Here is a 17340-nt window from a genome sequence, read left to right as displayed (position 1 = left end):
AAACGCTACGAATACCGAGCAGTCAGATCTCTTATAATCTGTTTAAATTGTATAGAATGACTCAGTGGATTTTTAAAGAATTTGATGAGATCACTAAGGAAATTGCTTCTATTTTGCATTTAAAAAGCAAGTTACATTATTTAATATCCAGCATGATTTTCAGATGAACAAGTAATCTTTAATATAAAGGAGATCACATGGTGAGTGAGTGGCATTTGAAGAATTCTTTAAAAAAAAGGTCACTTACTAGCACATAGCTTTCCCTAGAAAATAAGTCAGTTCCATCCAAATCTCTTTAATATTAATTAATTATTGAATTTTTAACACTTTGTTTTAATGCCCTTTTGAATGCTTTTGTACTCAGTGTGCCTATATTATGTAGCTTATACTATATTACTCAGTGCAATGGATATTGTTCTGAAACAGCTTTATTTGTCATATATATTATGTCTTCATCATTTCACAGCCAAAGTAGAGTCACAGACTTCACTGAGAATAGGAACATTCCAATTACTTGTCTGACGTTTCTCTGTGAAAATCTCTATTGAAAGTGGATTAGAGTAAGTCTCAGGTCCTCCTTCTTAAGTGAATGAAAAAACACCTGTCTGATCTACTTTCTCAAGGTGACTTGGATTGCAGTAGGTGATAATATACTTAAAGGTATTAGGTTTACAATGTGACTTCACAATATAACTAAAACACTTGAAACTTTGGTTGGTAAATTGCCATATTAATATTAATTCTCATCTGGATGACTAAACATTTGTAGACACTTTGCATGGGCTGAAGTTGCATAGCAAACTTTTTCTTCCTATAAATTTATACTGCAGTTTAACTTTCCACAAACATAGTTTTGTGCGCTAATTTACATTTCAGACATTCGATTTTCTTTCCAATAATATTTTCTTCTGTCATAGATTCTTTAGTGCAAAAGTGCCCAATGCAAATTTTCTGTCCTAAGACATTTGCACAACAATTTTTTTCTATTAAAATAGAAACATTGCTAAGATCAGCATTGTTTTCAATGTTGTTTTCATGTTATTAATTGTTTCAAATATTCTGAAATCATAAAACAAACATACACACAGCACACACTAAAATATTGTTTAATGCAGAACACTATGTTTATTAGAAAGGTATTCAAGTAACCCCTGCAATTTGTATGTGAAAGTCCTACAAAAAGATGAAAGAAGTAAATATAGACATTTAATCTTTTAACATATTTTGTCATTTTGAGGGCTTTGGGAATCAAAAATCCAACTGTGTGCCAGGTCAAAGTTGTCACTATCATCAAAGAGCTGTAATATCAGATCTCAGACAGTGTGTGTTTGTTGGGAAAGGTCACTGTACATTTTCTTCTGCATTCTGTAGTCATTTGTAATAAATAAAAACCTTTATCTAATGAGAGGGATTTTTATCTGACTTCTTTTTATCTGAAAGAAGTGTAATATATTTCAAATTCTTAAAAGATTATCCATTTTCTTCCGTTTTTAAGCTGTCAAAAACACGAATTTCAAATCAAAGTATCGTTGTCGTGAGATTGCCATGTGATTATAACATTAATGCAGTCCTGTGTTAGTTGCGACTTAGATTTTTACAATTAAATATTGCATTTATACTAATGAAATGCAGTCTTCCAGAAATCCCACACATACAGGTGGACCATTGCATGTTTTGTGTGTGAGATTCTTTGTTGCTTGGAAATGGATCATTTCTCATCCTCTCTCTCAACATTTACTCATCCTTTCTTTCTCATTCTCATTCTCATATTCATTCTCATCTCATCTTGTCTCAGGGTCCGACTCAGTTCCAGATCTTCAAGAAGCTGTCCCATGAGCCCGTGCAAACACACATGCCATCTTCTGGTACTCCAGTGCAGCTCACCCTGTTGTCATGGCCAGACAACACACCTACAAAAGAGAAAGGAAGGAAGTAAGTGAGAGGATTCATTTGACAGGACTTTGTTCTTTATGCACATTCATTTAATTTGCAGTGAAATGGAAGTAGCAACTGATCTTTTCTACTGTGTTTTCTATGCATAGGTTGTTGACTAGATGTTAAGATGTTGCATTCAAAAGTGGGGGCAAATAAACACAAACTTGCAACGACAAGGTTTAAATTAATTAAATGATAGGAGAAGAAAGCAGAAAGAAGTCTGACACTTCCATTGGAGGATCAAGTTATGGCATTTTTCATTAAATATTGGTGCAAAGGTAAAAGCTCACCTCTCAACCATCTCTCAAATGCATACTAAAATATATTCCGCAGTTTGAGATTACATATGGTACAAACTGATATGTATTTTTTATTTGTAATTTAATGCACAAATAAATGTATGCACAGTGCACTTTTACTAGAAATTGTCTATTTTAAGTGCACTGTGCTCGCATTTATTTGTGCATTAAATAAAACGTTAATGCATAAAATAACTAATTTTATAATCTGGAATTAAGTCTACTGTTGACTTCCAGACTTTTTCACATTTTTATCTCCATCTATCTTCATGTCTCATTTATGAGCATGTAATATTGGACAGCAAGAATTTGGGAGATTTTAGAAGTTGAATGAGCAATAAAGCTATAGTGAGCCCCCTATGAAAACATCCTGAGTACATTTTGAGCAGATTATCATTTTTTAAATGCTAGAAGAATGTTTTAAAATTTAGAAATAGGCTACATACATAAATAGCTGCTCAGTGGAGTTGCCAAGATGGCCGTCGAGTGATTTGACTTGCTTAAAATGGACTTTGTTCCTTATTAATCAGTATTGACTCCATCTGTGACGACTTCTTTAACTCACCCACTTTCTCGCCCTTTAGTGAGTCCCAAATATTGCAGTTGAAGTCGTCGTAGCCAGCAAAGATGAGGCGGCCAGACGTAGATAGAGCCAGTGATGTCACACCACTGTTCAGTGCAGCATCCTGGTAACAGATCACTTCTTGATCGGCACGAATATCATACATTTTGCATGTGCAGTCATCCGAGCCAGTGATAATTGCATTTCCACTAGGGATGAACTGAAGAAAGAGTAAGTTTGGTAAATCCATTTCCATTTATGTGCTTTGCTCTTAAATTAAATGGGATAGACTTGAATCTTTGAAACTGTTAGAAGGTTAGCATCATCAGTGAAGAAGCCAAAAAACAACTGTGAGTTTCCCATGTTAACTCACTGAAATGGCATTGATGTCACTCGTGTGACCCTGGAAGGTTTGCTTGCACTGGCCATCCCTGACATCCCACAGCTTGGCCAGAGAGTCACAAGCACCAGAAACAAAGCTGTTCATGTCCGGAGACAGTGACAGACACATGCAATCGCCAACATGGTTCAGAAAAACAGTCTTCTGCTTTCCAGTCTCCAAATCCCACAATGCACTGGTAGAAAAATGGGAGGGAAACAAGCAAAAATGTAACAAAAGTCAAAGATTGGTGCTTTCTGGTTCGTCTCGACAGGCAGTTGCTGGTCTCTAGATGTTTATGGGATATATCCTTTACTAGACTGCAAGTAACTTAACATAAAGTAAAGCACAACTCTCTGCATCGAGCTGCATATTGTGAAAAAGCTCCAACATTACCTAATAATAATGGCGATGCTTGCTGGACTTCTAGTCTAGCTAGACTTTGTCAGAATGACAGTGGTGTCTTTTAACTTACACTTTTAGTTGAAGGTATTTTTTAAGGATATGTTAATCAATTGATTGGCTAAAAGAAAGTTGCTGTGCATTATTCCCTGATAAAGCATTTCAATATAAGTATTCTATGATGTTCAATTTGCAGTGTAGTGAGGATTATCCAATCATTTTTGTATTTTAATACAATATTTTTTATTTGGTGGGTTGATCAAATAACGAGTCCAGAAAGTGAAGCGCATTGCATTGTGGGACATTCTGGACATTGTGGTGGACAGTAACGAGGTGTTTCTCAATGTCAAGGAAGGATCCTCGGAAGTCAGTATTTCGAGGATGCTACGTCATCGACATCCGTCGAAGGACTGTTCCAATGTCGAGGATCCTCTGAATTTCAACCAAGGACTGAGTCCTTCGTTCGAAGAATATCCCATACACAGGAAAGGATGCATATGTGTATCCTTCGCGCTCTTCGCGCTCTCAAATCACCAACAATCCTATGCGCGCAGCTTTGCTATCTAACGTTAGTTCAAAAATTAAAAAATGTCGAACATAAACGTAGTCGGAGCATTAACGGTTTTTATTTACGTTACCAAACATTTGTTATAACTGTAGTAAATATAAGTAAAGTTTGACGTTTAAATGCCAATTTAATTGCCAATAAAATTACTATTGATATTGTAAATTCTACAAATACATATGGTTAACTGAACCAGACCTGTCATTTAACAATTGGTTGTGTCAACGGCATTTCTTTTATAAATAACTAGTTAAGTTGTCCAAGTAATTTAATGATACCATTCACAGCGATATTCAAACGGACCTTTTCACTGACGTAATGACGCAATTACGCGCACTTGCTAGCCTGTTCCATTTACGTGTTCTCCGTATGCTAAAGAGGAGTCTCACCTAGATTCTGAAGGAAGTGACTTGGAAGGATCAGTCCTACTAAGGAAGTATCCTTGACATTGAGAAACGCCTACGGAGTAGCTTTACTTCGCTACTGTACTTAAGTACATTTTTCAAGTATCTGTACTTTACTGGAGTAGTTTTATTTTGAGTAACTTTTACTTTTACTTCACTACATTCCAAAGCATAAGATCGTACTTTTAACTTCACTACATTTCATAAAACATATCGTTACTCCCTATAATATATCACGTGCTCCGACACGCAGAAGCGGTGTCTGATTCATCATGAACGTCTTTTCAAAATAAAAGGCTTGTTCGACTTCATGCAGTTTTTGCGCAAACCGATCGTCGGCTGACTTGAAGCAGTGCATGCCGGTTAGAAATTTTGTCCGACTTGATACAGCGCTGACGCCACGTGACTGTGACGTGTGCCGTCAAAGTACCACGAGAGCGATTCGAGAGTAGCCGGAGAACTCAGCCAGCGCAGCTTCTGAAGAGCGGCTGCACAGGTTCTGATGACGACACAACTGATCCACGATTGGCTGGATTCACTGATGACACCGATGACGTGCGTTTCAAGTTTATTGCGAGTCGGCTTCAGTTTCAGAAATTCTCATATGGACTTTTAAAACAATTCAATACGTTTTTATGTCGTCTTCATCTTATAAATCATATTTATTAAATATTGTTTTACTGTATTTACTTTATTGTTAATATAAAGTTTGTGTGTTTATTTTGCATGACTTTCTTTTTTATACAGACCTTTTACAGTATTCAGCAGCATAACCTATTCAAATGAGCATTTTTAAGAACTAAAATGTTAATCTTAAAAGCATACAATCTAATGTGGTCATAAATGTATGCTCCTATACAAATGATACATACTACATTATGTTCCTCCATTTGTTTGGTTTCTTCATATTCTCTAGTTTATTTTGCTGTGTTTATACTACACCTGCATGTGGTTAGCAAACTGCTAACAACTTGCTGTAACTTCAACTTAACAACTTGACAACATTCTGTTCACTTTCAAATAGTTGGTCTAAATCACAATTTAAATCCAACATAATTGTGCTTTTCTGTAGGCCTATATTAAAATCAGTGGTGTTATGTTTAAAATGTTAAAAAGCTCAGCAGGAGGGCACTGTAAATCTTGTTGCTGAAACCTTCTTAAAAAACACATACCCACCAGGGAATTTTTTATAGGTTACTTTTATCATTTTGTATAAGCAGAAACACCCATGTCATACTGATAAAGTATATATCCAATATGGTATCTTGTTTTGGAAGACCCTTCCAACACACCAATTTTTTTTTCTTTTCTTTTTTTTTTTTTTTTCAAAACACCACTTATACACACATTTAAACGCGATCAAGTAAGCAATCGCCACGTGATCTGCCATGACTGACGTAATTGCAGCAAACTACGGGAGCCACAACGTGTCCGGCTTCATATCTCCGTTTGCAGCTCCTCCCCACCTGCACGCGGCTACTCTCGCCGATCGGTTGCATCCAGCCGCAGCCGATGTCGAACACACTTAAACTTTAATCGGATCGCGAATCGCACCAAACGATTCGTTTACGAATTAGAATGATCCGATTGCAGCTGTTCTGGAGTCGGCAACTCACTGACTCAAATGAACCGTTTAGTGCGAGTCTCCAGAAGTAAGAACCGGCAGATCTTGTGAGCGTGCGTGCGTCTGATGTTGCTAAAAGTAAGTTATTAATGTCGAAATTTAGGATTAATTATTGTAACTGAAAATCATATTTAGGTCAAAACTGTCAGTTGTTTGGGAACTAAATCCGCTGTAAAGAGTGATCTGTTTAAGCCCACTGAAATGCTCCAGTGCAAACGATGCAGACACATCAATCAGCGTCTCTGTGTTTTAGGTTGAAAAATTACATAAAATAACCTTAAACTAACACAGATTAAATAAAATAACTCATGCATGTCCAAATGCTACCGTAATATTAACAGTTTTATTAAAATGCTACCATGACGTCTGTTTTTATATTGTGTATCAACAGTAACGTTATACATATGTATTTTGTTTGGATTAACTAGACAAGTAACGTTAGACAGACATGAATGTTTATTCATAACCGTACTGAAAATAAGTAAATATTGTAGCTGGTGCTAAATGTCTAGCTAACAAGCTTGCTGGTGCTAACTTGAGGTAATTCTTATAAATAATGTCCAAATATTTTTATTCAACCACCTATATATATGTATATAGATTACATCTAGGGACAAAAGAAAGGATGTGATGTTCAGAACATGGTAACTACAGTAATTATCAAAGAGGGAAAGGGATGCACCCCGTTTGGCCAGGTGTGTTTTACACCACAGACAAGGTTTGAGAAGGAAAAAATCATTATGAAAATATAATTATATTTTCCTTAAAATGTTCTTCCCAACCACAAACTTTAAAACACTTTAAAACACAAGTCCATATCAGCAACAAAAATATATCTCGACTCCATATAGTGGATATTTTGGGAAAAATCCCAGGTATTTTGAGCAGTAGGATTATAAAAAAAAAAAAGTGCTAATATAAAATTAAATTAGCCTATATAAAATTGCAAACATCTATCTTTGAGTACTTTTTTACTTAAGCACATAAAAAATTGAGTACTTTTGTACTTTCACTTGAGTAAAATTGAAAAAGGAGTACTTTTACTTTTACTGGAGTAATATTTTATTATACGTATCTGTACTTTTACTCAAGTTTATTTATTTAATTTTAACTTTTTATTCATCAAAGAATCCTGAAAAAAGTATCACAGATTCCAAAATATTATTTGGTATTAATAGTTCTAATAATAAATCATATTTTCATGATTTCTAAAGATCATGTGACACTGAACACTGGAGGAATGATGCTGAAAATACAGCAAATAGATTATATTTTATAGGATATTAAAATAGAAACCATTATTTTATATATTTTATTTTGATAATTTAGAATTATTACTTTAATACAACCTTTTTTTTGTTTCAAACAGTTCATTGAACAATAATAAATGAAGTACCTGAAGCTGACAATGAAGTAAATGTATAATAATTAGCAAAGATGATTAATTTAGCGCTGTAAACGCGCGTGTGAGGGGAGATGCGCTGCGGAGCGTCAGATGCCCGTGAGGACCAAACACAGCAGAACGGTAGGAAACTTCACTCCTCTTATTATTTCTCTTTTACTATAGCGATTTATTTTTAGATACGTGATCTGAGTCTTTCATAGATTTGTAGAGGTATTATAGAGTATAGAGTTATTAGAGAAATGGAGTTATTTTTTACATTCTTTGGTCGAAGTTTTCAGATCGGACTTCGGAGCCTGTTCGCGACTCGGTTGATTCAGATCGGGACTTCGGAGCATGTTCGCGACTCGGTTGATTCAGATCGGCACTTCGGAGCCTGTTCGCGACTCGGTTGATTCAGATCGGGACTTCGGAGCCTGTTCGCGACTCGGTTGATTCAGATCGGCACTTAGGAGCCTGTTCGCTACTCGGTTGATTCAGATCGGGACTTCGGAGCCTGTTCGCGACTCGGTTGATTCAGATCGGCACTTCGGAGCCTGTTCGCGACTCGGTTGATTCAGATCGGCACTTCGGAGCCTGTTCGCGACTCGGTTGATTCAGATCGGCACTTCGGAGCCTGTTCGCGACTCGGTTGATTCAGATCGCCACTTCGGAGCCTGTTCGCGACTCGGTTGATTCAGATCGGGACTTCGGAGCCTGTTCGCGACTCGGTTGATTCAGATCGGGACATCGGAGCATGTTTGAGATTTTTTTAAATTCAGATCTGGACATCGAAGCAGGAAGTGTTTGTCAAACAGTTAATTGGTGATAAATGAATATTTGGGCTTGAGGCTTTTTTTACCTGTCGATTCAGCATGTATGGACCCACACACAAAGGTGGACACACTCTAGACTTAATCATCAGTAGAGCTCTAAACTTTTCATCCATTGTTATTAAGGACGTTATTCATAACCGTACTGAAAATAAGTAAATATTGTTAGCTGATGCTAACTGTCTAGCTAACAAGCTTGCTGGTGCTAACTTGAGGTAATTTTTATAAATAATGTCCAAATATTTTTATTCAACCACTATATATATATATATATATATATATATATATATATATATATATATATATATATATATATATAGATTACATCTGGGGAGAAAAGAAAGGATGTGATGTTCAGAACATGGTTACTACAGTAATTATCAAAGAGGGGAAGAGATGCACCCCATTTGGCCAGGGGTGTTTTACGCCCCAGACAAGGTTTGAGAAGGAAAAAATCATTATGAAAATATAATTATATTTTCCTTAAAATCTTCAGGCCTTATTATCATGTCATATATAACTTTGATGTTCTGTAAAACAACAAACTTTAAAATACTTTGTTCTTACTGGTGAAAATCAGATGGTCATCTCTGTTTTCTCTCAGGTATATCACAGTGTAAGCTTCACAGTGAACATTACTCTCGTCAGTGTAGTCCATATCAACAACAAAAATATATCTTCACTCCATATAGTGGTTATTTTGGAAAAAATCCCAGGTATTTTGAGCAGTAGGATTATAAAAAAAAAGTGCTAATATAAAATTAAATTAGCCTATATAAAATTGCAAACATCTATCTTTCAGTACTTTTTTACTTAAGTACATAAAAAATTGAGTACTTTTGTACTTTCACTTGAGTAAAATTGAAAAAGGAGTACATTTACTTTTATTGGAGTAATATTTTATTATACGTATCTGTACTTTTATTGAAGTACTTAATTTGTGTACTTCGTCCAACACTGGACTTCTTTCACATGTGTGCATTTATTTTATATTTATATTGCACTTTTTAGCAAATATAGCATGCAAACTATATACTAGATGTATTTTAAGAATAGTATAGTATATTGCAAACAGCCTTGTTGTAACTATTTTACAACTATTTCTTATGAACTGAAACAAACTGAATTAAACATAACTATTTGTGTCATGAACTTTTATGAATGTGCCTAGAAGTGCTGAGATTTCACATTAAGCTCGTACGGATGACTTTTACGGTTTGGTGCTTTTTTGTTGCCATTCTCATTCCGTTTAATCTTATTTAAAGTAGTGGCCAAGAAAAAAAAAAGGAATACTCATAAAAGTTTGTAAAAAAATTAATTTTGATATTTGGATGAACTAATATAAAAATACACAAACCATGTGGTATCACCAGAGGAGGTTAGAATCTCTGTGTCACTGAGGAAGCGTGCACAGGACAAGTAACCTATGAAAAATAAATAAAATTTCATTTTCATTGACTCATAGCACAAATAAACACAACAGGAGTTTGACAACTGTGCTTTACAGTGTAAAAGACTATGATACATGATTCAAACGAGAAAGAAAGCAATAACACATAATGAGATGTATCAAATAAATAATAATGATTTCTGTACTTCTGTACCTGTATGAGCATCCAACTCCTTCACGGTCTTGATTACAGGTGTCTTTAAGTTGTAAACTGTACACATGTTGTCGAGACCACCGCTGGCCACAAGGTTTCCAGAAGGAGCATATGCACAGGTCATCACCCATGAGGACTTGAGGGGAACAGCATTGACCTACAGAAAGAGGAACATTTTATATAATATTATAACATTTCCCCGAAGGAATTCTGATTTAAAGTTAAAGGAGAAGTATGCCATTTCCACACAATCAAATGTGAATGCATAATAATCACTCTTTTCGAAGATGTTTACCAGGTTTTGTTGCTTAAAAAGATGAACAGCATCAAAACCTGACAGCATCACATTGACCCAGTGGGTATGACTTTGTGTGTGAAATGTCATGATTCATCAATAACTTTAGAATTAAAATTTGTTCTAGATGTACACTGTAAACACATGCATGCAAAAATCACATACTCTGGGTGGAATCATAAACCTGTTCGGATCATATTTTATAGATATTTATTATATAGCCCAAAATATTTATAGATAATTAGATCCCCATTTCTCTTAAAAGTGTATCACCTTATTTCCAGAGTGAGAATCCCAGATGAGAAGTTTGCCATCCTGTGATGCACTGACCATTAGCCTAAAGACACCAATGAAAGGCTGGTAAGACAACGGGATGTATTATTTCATATATAATCTACCCCTCGTCGTATTTAATGTACACAGAACTTTACAGACAATTGCCGTGAGTGCATGGAGATTTATTTTCCATATTTTATTATGTTTGCCTTGCAAAGGTTGTGTTAGTATAGCCTTGACAACATGTGTAAGCTAGTTCAATTTATTCAGATTTTTTAGGATTCTAACAACTGTAACAATAAATAATGCAGTTCAATTCGAATGTATTCCAATTCGCTAAATATCACGTTATTTGTATTGGGGTCGCTTCGACCTGCGGACATGAAAAACAACCTCAGACTTGGCAACACTGGTTGGCATTTACTACACCGAGCCGTAATTCACTGAGAATCTACACAAAATCGATGTTAAATTCTTTGTCGATTTTGAAAATGATTTTGTGTTAGTTGTCGATAGACTACGGCTCTGTTTAGTATCTGCCACTCCACCTGAACCAGTGTTGCCAAGTCTGCAATTGTTTTTCATATCTGCAGTTTGAAGCAACCCCATACCAATAACTTGATATTTAGCCCCTAAAATGTGAATTTTACCAAGGCAACCCTTCCAAAAAAATTATATTTTAACCCCAGGAAGCAATTTTTATCGGGGAACCTCCTGGAAACGCGATTGGGCTAGTTTTTTGAGAAGCAACTGGGAAGGATTTGTTGTGAAAACCTGGCAACCCTGATCTGAACGCATGTGCTTGAGTCTTTACTGATGAGATGCACATGAAAATCGCATTTCGATTTTTTGCACAGCTCTAATATTAATACAAACACATGCATGTATATATTAAGGGAAAATATGTACGATTTGTATTTTAATAATATTTATACAGAATATTAATTATATGAAGACACACATATATACATATATATATATATATATATATATATATATATATATATATATATATACACACACACACACACACACACACACACACACACACACACACATATATATATATATATATATATATATATATATATATATGTATGTAGGTATATATCTATGTATATATGCTTTTTGGTGCTATTTGATTTTGCTGTCAAAGCGGTTTCTTAAATACAATGAGGCTAAAGTTTTTTTTCAGGCCACTGACCCTGATAATTGATCGAACTAAGAATGAGCTAATTCACGGTGCCCAGAAGGTACAGTTGACTTCTGTGTGAGAGCTATTAACCTGCTTGAGCTATACATTTGACCTCAAAGGTCAACAGGTAAACCAATGTAATTCTCTTTATGTTAATTATTTTTCCCCCTTGAAATTACTTTTGAAGGCCAAACAGATAATTGATAAATATTACCTAATATTTATATAGTGCCGTGTAACTCTGCACACCTTATTATTTGACTTGACCCGTACTGATGTTCTCACCTGTTGTCTGTACTCCAGTGCATGGCATAGATTTTGGCCAGATGGCCTTTGAGTGTCTTCCTGGTCTTGAGTTGGACCTGAGGGGCCGGAGCCACCCCGGCAGCAGCAGAGGCCATGTCTGTGTCGTGTACTGCTTTACGAGCTGCCTAGTAGGGGAACAAATATTTATATGAACATTTTGTTATTAATTTATTTTTCGGACTATAAGTCGCACCTGAGTATAAGTCGCATCAGTCCAAAAATACGTCATGATGAGGAAAAAACCATATATAAGTCGCACTGGACTATAAGTCGCATTTATTTAGAACCAAGAACCAATAGAAAACATTACCGTCTCCAGCCGTGAGAGGGCACTCTGTGTCTTCAGTGTAGACTATGTTAATGTTTTCTATTGGTTCATTTCTCTCTGTTCATGTCAAATTAATTTTGAAAAATAAGTCGCACCTGACTATAAGTCGCAGGACCAGCCAAACTATGAAAAAAAGTGCGACTTATAGTCCGGAAAATACGGTGTATATATATATATATATATATATATATATATATATATATATATATATATATATATATAAATAGAAACTGAACAGCTAAAGATGAATATAGATTTTAGTGTATCAAAGACCATATAACTATGTTCTTTAACTGTTTCATTGTGAAAGTACATCCAATATTTAAGAACTTTACGGCAGTCTCACCTCAATCTGTGTCTTTAGGGCTTCGGCCTCCTTTTTCATCTGCTCCATTTCACCCATGGCTGCTGTTGATTGGGATTGGTACTAACACAAGCTGAAAGCAATCAGGAAATAAAAATAAAATAATTAAACATTAAAAAAATGACTGATTGAACTATATAGGCCTTGTGTGTGATTATTACAGCCAGTGTTGCCAAGTCAAAATAGGGATAATTTTACACTGTTGTTGCGTTTTCTTTCGTTTTCTTTTTTTCTTTTTTTTTTTTTGATGTCCGTGATCTCCCAGAAATGTCAACGGAGGGTAAAACTTTGAAAACCTACAACAACAACAAAAACATAATTGGGCCAGTTTTGGACTATATTTTGTGGAGCAACTGAGGTGGGGGGAGTACTGGCAACCCTGATTACAGCATCAGACATGTGGAAAAGATTTAATAATATTGATGACTTATAATTCGACCTTATATGGACAAATATTTAAACCTGACTTTGATTTGATGCAGAACCTCTTAGCCAGTCATAAAACATCTCAGTGGACAACAATTAGTCTTAAACTTTGCATGTAATATCTCAGAAAGCAGGTTCTTCATACCTGTAGGTAGACACTAACACTGAATATAGTGTGGCATTATGAGAGACTGTGTCATAGATGGAAGGTATTTGCCATCTAGGTGGCTGCAGTATGGGGACTACAAACCAAGATGGCCACCTGCTCCCAAACTACAGTTACCAAGTTCCTCAGTGGGGGAGACACAGCTGTTGGGAGTGAACAGGCGGCAAGGAAGTCGACCGGAAGTTGAAGTCGGCCGGGTGCCGCCATCTTGTAGCAGAACTTCACTTGCGTTAGCATTCCCATTGACTCCCATTCATTTTGGCGTCACTTTGACAGCGAATAACTTTACATCTGAGGCGTTTAAAGACTCCGTTTGTCCATTATTTATTTCTAAAGATACACAACAATGTATAAAGGGCTCCATTACCTTCTATGTTACATTATGGCCCCGTAGAAACAGTTTTTTTTTAAAATAGGCTAACGATTGCGTCATAACCACGCGACTCTCTGTCGCATTACCGTACAGACAGGAGGGGAACTTTCAGGCAATTAACTTAATATGGCGTACTGGCGTTACATTTTAAAATACTATACAAAATAATTAATCAGAATACTTACTCCTGCTCATTCACACCAAAGAACTCCCCGCTCAAGATCGCCGTCTCTGCAAGATTAACGATGGCAGTTTGCACGCAAAGCTACTAGAAGATTTACATCTGACAGACAGGTTGCTGACGTCGTCAAGCTTCGTTTGAGTCTGCGCGTCAGAAACGGAAGTGCTAAAAAATGCTAAAACTGGGCTTCTTTTGTCTCAATTGAGTTCCAATGGGGTCGCTGTGTCCATTTATTTTACTGTCTATGGGAGTGAAGGGGAAAAAGCTGATGATGAGCTAGGAACAAAGGGACTTTCCCTGCATTCCATTTGGAAGGGCACATCCCTATGCCCTAATCCCTTCAAAGGGTTTACCCTCCGAAGTGAGAGATTCGAAGGGTTGAAGGGTGTAGGGGAACAAATAACTGTTTCTTGAAGTGCCCTACTGCGTCATAATCACATGCCCATGTGGAGGCGCCGTCATCAGTTGTACCCTTCGAAATCCTTCATTCCGAAGGGTCCTTTGAAGTGGCCAGTTTTGAGCACTTCATTTTGGAAGGACCCTTTAATATGGCGGCCATGATTGTTTTCACTCCGAAGTGCCCTTCGGAGGGCGATATATCTTGTTTTGAACACACCGTTTGATTCTTCTTGTGTGTGTGTGTGTGTGTAGAGAGAAGCTGGATAAATTTTGGCTTTTGGAGCTGATGATTAAAAAATTAAAAAATAAACATGTAGCTTGACCTCAGCCTGGACTCAATTTGTGAAGCAACTTGAGCTACACAATGCTCTACCAATTGAGCTACAGGAACACTTTACATGTTAGCGTTCACTCAGAGGAAGACCGCAAGGGTTTAGGTTGCCATTTGGGACAGGGCCACAGTCCTATTCAAGCCTTATTATAAAGTAAAATATATGTGCAATTTATGAAACAAGGCAAATAAAAAAGTGCAAAACTATACTATAAGATGAACCAAAACTAATCTAACCTTAGGCCTAAACATGGTAAACGTAGACTTAATCGGTAATCGGTAATTGAATGTCTAATCAAACGTCTGAGATCTGAAATCTGCTTAAAATTTGAAAAAGATTTCAAATGTTTTATTCAGATGTATATCTTCTAAGTAGCAACTTACTATAAAAAGGTCTGTTGCTTGTCTACCATGGTATGAGTTTACCTCTCTGTGGGAGGCTAGAGGAGATGACAAGGAATTATCAGACTTGTCATGCTACAGAGATCCTAATGAACTTAATTGAATTGGTTAAGTAGAGTCTAGCGCTAGAAACCATGATCCACAAAAGTGAGTCTTACATTGTGCTGTTGATGATCAAATTATATGTTATAATAGTTAGAAGATTACTCTGTGATCTTGTGATTAGAACTGTTGTTTTATTGATGTCAAGGAGGGCTAGAAGAAACGTCTAAACCCCTGCTGGAACTGTCCAGGGGTGGCTAATCAAATCTCCTGTCATCCGATTATGTGAATGTGACTGCTCTTTACAATGGGATCAGGAGGGACCTGGGGTGAGGAGATCAAACACAAAACAAAGAGCAAGAAAGGACGCGTGTTGTATGTTGTGATATATCTCGTATGTTGTGATCTTCCATACATATGTGATGGATTGTACATGGAAGTTCATCAAGATGAAATGAGACCTGATAAATCTTAAGATTCTTTTTGATGACGTGTTCAAGAGAAGCTAGCATTAGGTTAATCCTACAAAGAGCCAAATGTGCAAACTTTGCATGTTGACATTGATATGTTTAGAAACGAAAAAAAAAACACTTCAAAAAAAGTTGTAATATTATTGGAGTACAAGAAAATACTGTTTTTTTTCTACCAGTGTTATTTAGTGTCAAATCAGATACTTTTTTTGTATTAGAATATTTTGAATTAGATTTTATTGTATTTTTTGGTTTCATTTTGATTTTTAAAGTTGTAGTCATTTTGTTGTGTTTTCAGAAACTAAATGAAAATGAGAAATGTTATATTGTTGTTTTATATTTTGTTATATTTTATTTAAAGTAACAGTTTTTTTAGATGGTTTACGTTTTGGTTAATTATAGTAACCCTGCTTTCTACTTCAGAATTTCACGTTGAATTCAGTGGATTATTTGCGGTTTCTGTGTAATTTATTTGTGAAATTTTCTAGCAATTTCTGAGTACAGATTGTTTCTACAACTTTTTTTTTCATTGTAGAGGAATGCATCAATATTTTGATGGTCAAAATACCAACATTAAGAACCCAGTGTCATTTTAAGCATTATTAAAGTTGCAGATTAACCTTTTGTGATAACGTGATTCTGGAACTACATCTGGCTATCAATAGACAAAAAAAAGTGCCTAAAAAAACATTTATCTGTGCATTTCTGTGCATGCATACTAAATTAAAAAATGCATTTTAAGGATATTAATTCAGATTTATTGTAACGCACAAGGTTTGCATTTTTTCGCTATTTGCAGTGCATTGCATCGCTGCATGATTTTTCTTATGCGAACTAATCAATGACCAAACTAACAACAAACTCACCTTTCTACCGTTCTCTCTCTTTCTGTACCAGTCTCTATTTTGCTTAGTCCACAAGATATTCTCAATAAGTCCTCAATTCTGTCACTCTCTCTGCGCCTCCCACAGGTTCCCCCAACAGACTGGATGCAACTTACCTGTGCAAAAACTCTCTTTCTCTTGCCTGTCTGCAAGAGAAGAACGGATGAGGATAGGAGGGGATGAAGGAGATCAGGGATGCAAGGATAAGCTCAAAGAATGGCACAGAGAGGGTAAGGGAGAGACAAAGATAGAGGGAAAGGGGAGGGCGAGGAACAGGTAAACCGATTGGAATGGAAAATCAGGTTGTGGAGTCGAAAGACAAGGCAAAAGTGAGCGCAGAGGACAGAGGAGGTGATGGATACGTTGTGGCATGAACAAAAACATGGTTGATTCCAGAAGAACATTTGTCATCTTATTCTCAGCATTGGTTCTAACAGCAATTTTGGATTAGTATGAGCATTTAAAGCAATTATCACATTTCACCAATGTAAACACTAGACATATTGTTTCTAAAAAGGTCATTGGTGTGGTTTGGTGTATGCTTGATAGGACGGGGCCTGTTCTTTTGCTTTGGGGTTGAGGGGTTTGAGTTGCTTTGTCAGAGCTAATGAGTTGAGCTCGTCTAATCAGGTTCTAAGTGGATGTCCGGGGAATCGGCAATCCTGTTAAGGAATTACAGACGTCACGGTGACACAGAGAGCAATGGAGCAAGGAAAGTGAGGAAACTCTTGAAAGTTAAGATTACAAGACAATTACTTTTTGGGTTTATATGTGATCTTGTATGATAACTTATATTTCCCAACTTTGTAGGAAGTAAGAGCAGGAAAGAGTAATTTGTTTTGTTTTATTGTTAACATTTAGAAGCACCAATTAACCTATATCCTAAACCTAGAAAATGCTTTTCGATATGGTAA

General features: G+C 36.1%; 1 protein-coding gene across 2 annotated transcripts; it reads right to left on the bottom strand.

The window, feature by feature from the left end:
- Nucleotides 1-1119: 1119 nt before the first annotated feature.
- LOC113062433 (guanine nucleotide-binding protein G(I)/G(S)/G(T) subunit beta-3-like) lies at nucleotides 1120-16910 on the bottom strand. Of its 2 annotated transcripts, none has more exons than XM_026232276.1 (9): nucleotides 16409-16910; nucleotides 12735-12825; nucleotides 12040-12185; nucleotides 10557-10620; nucleotides 9989-10145; nucleotides 9742-9808; nucleotides 3170-3371; nucleotides 2800-3016; nucleotides 1120-1910 (listed from the first exon to the last, which is right to left on the bottom strand). In XM_026232276.1, the coding sequence occupies exons 2-9, from the start codon at nucleotides 12789-12791 to the stop codon at nucleotides 1804-1806; spliced, it is 1017 nt and encodes a 338-aa protein (XP_026088061.1). In that variant the 5' UTR covers nucleotides 12792-12825; nucleotides 16409-16910; the 3' UTR covers nucleotides 1120-1803. The 2 variants fall into 2 exon arrangements, with proteins under 2 accessions (XP_026088061.1, XP_026088063.1); XM_026232278.1 differs by having other exon boundaries at nucleotides 16543-16910.
- Nucleotides 16911-17340: the final 430 nt, after the last annotated feature.

The sequence above is a fragment of the Carassius auratus genome, chromosome 44, assembly GCF_003368295.1.
Source record: "Carassius auratus strain Wakin chromosome 44, ASM336829v1, whole genome shotgun sequence".
Taxonomy (NCBI): Eukaryota; Metazoa; Chordata; class Actinopteri; order Cypriniformes; family Cyprinidae; genus Carassius; species Carassius auratus.
Note: the sequence above shows the minus strand (reverse complement) of the source record. Positions and strands in the feature narration are given on the sequence as shown.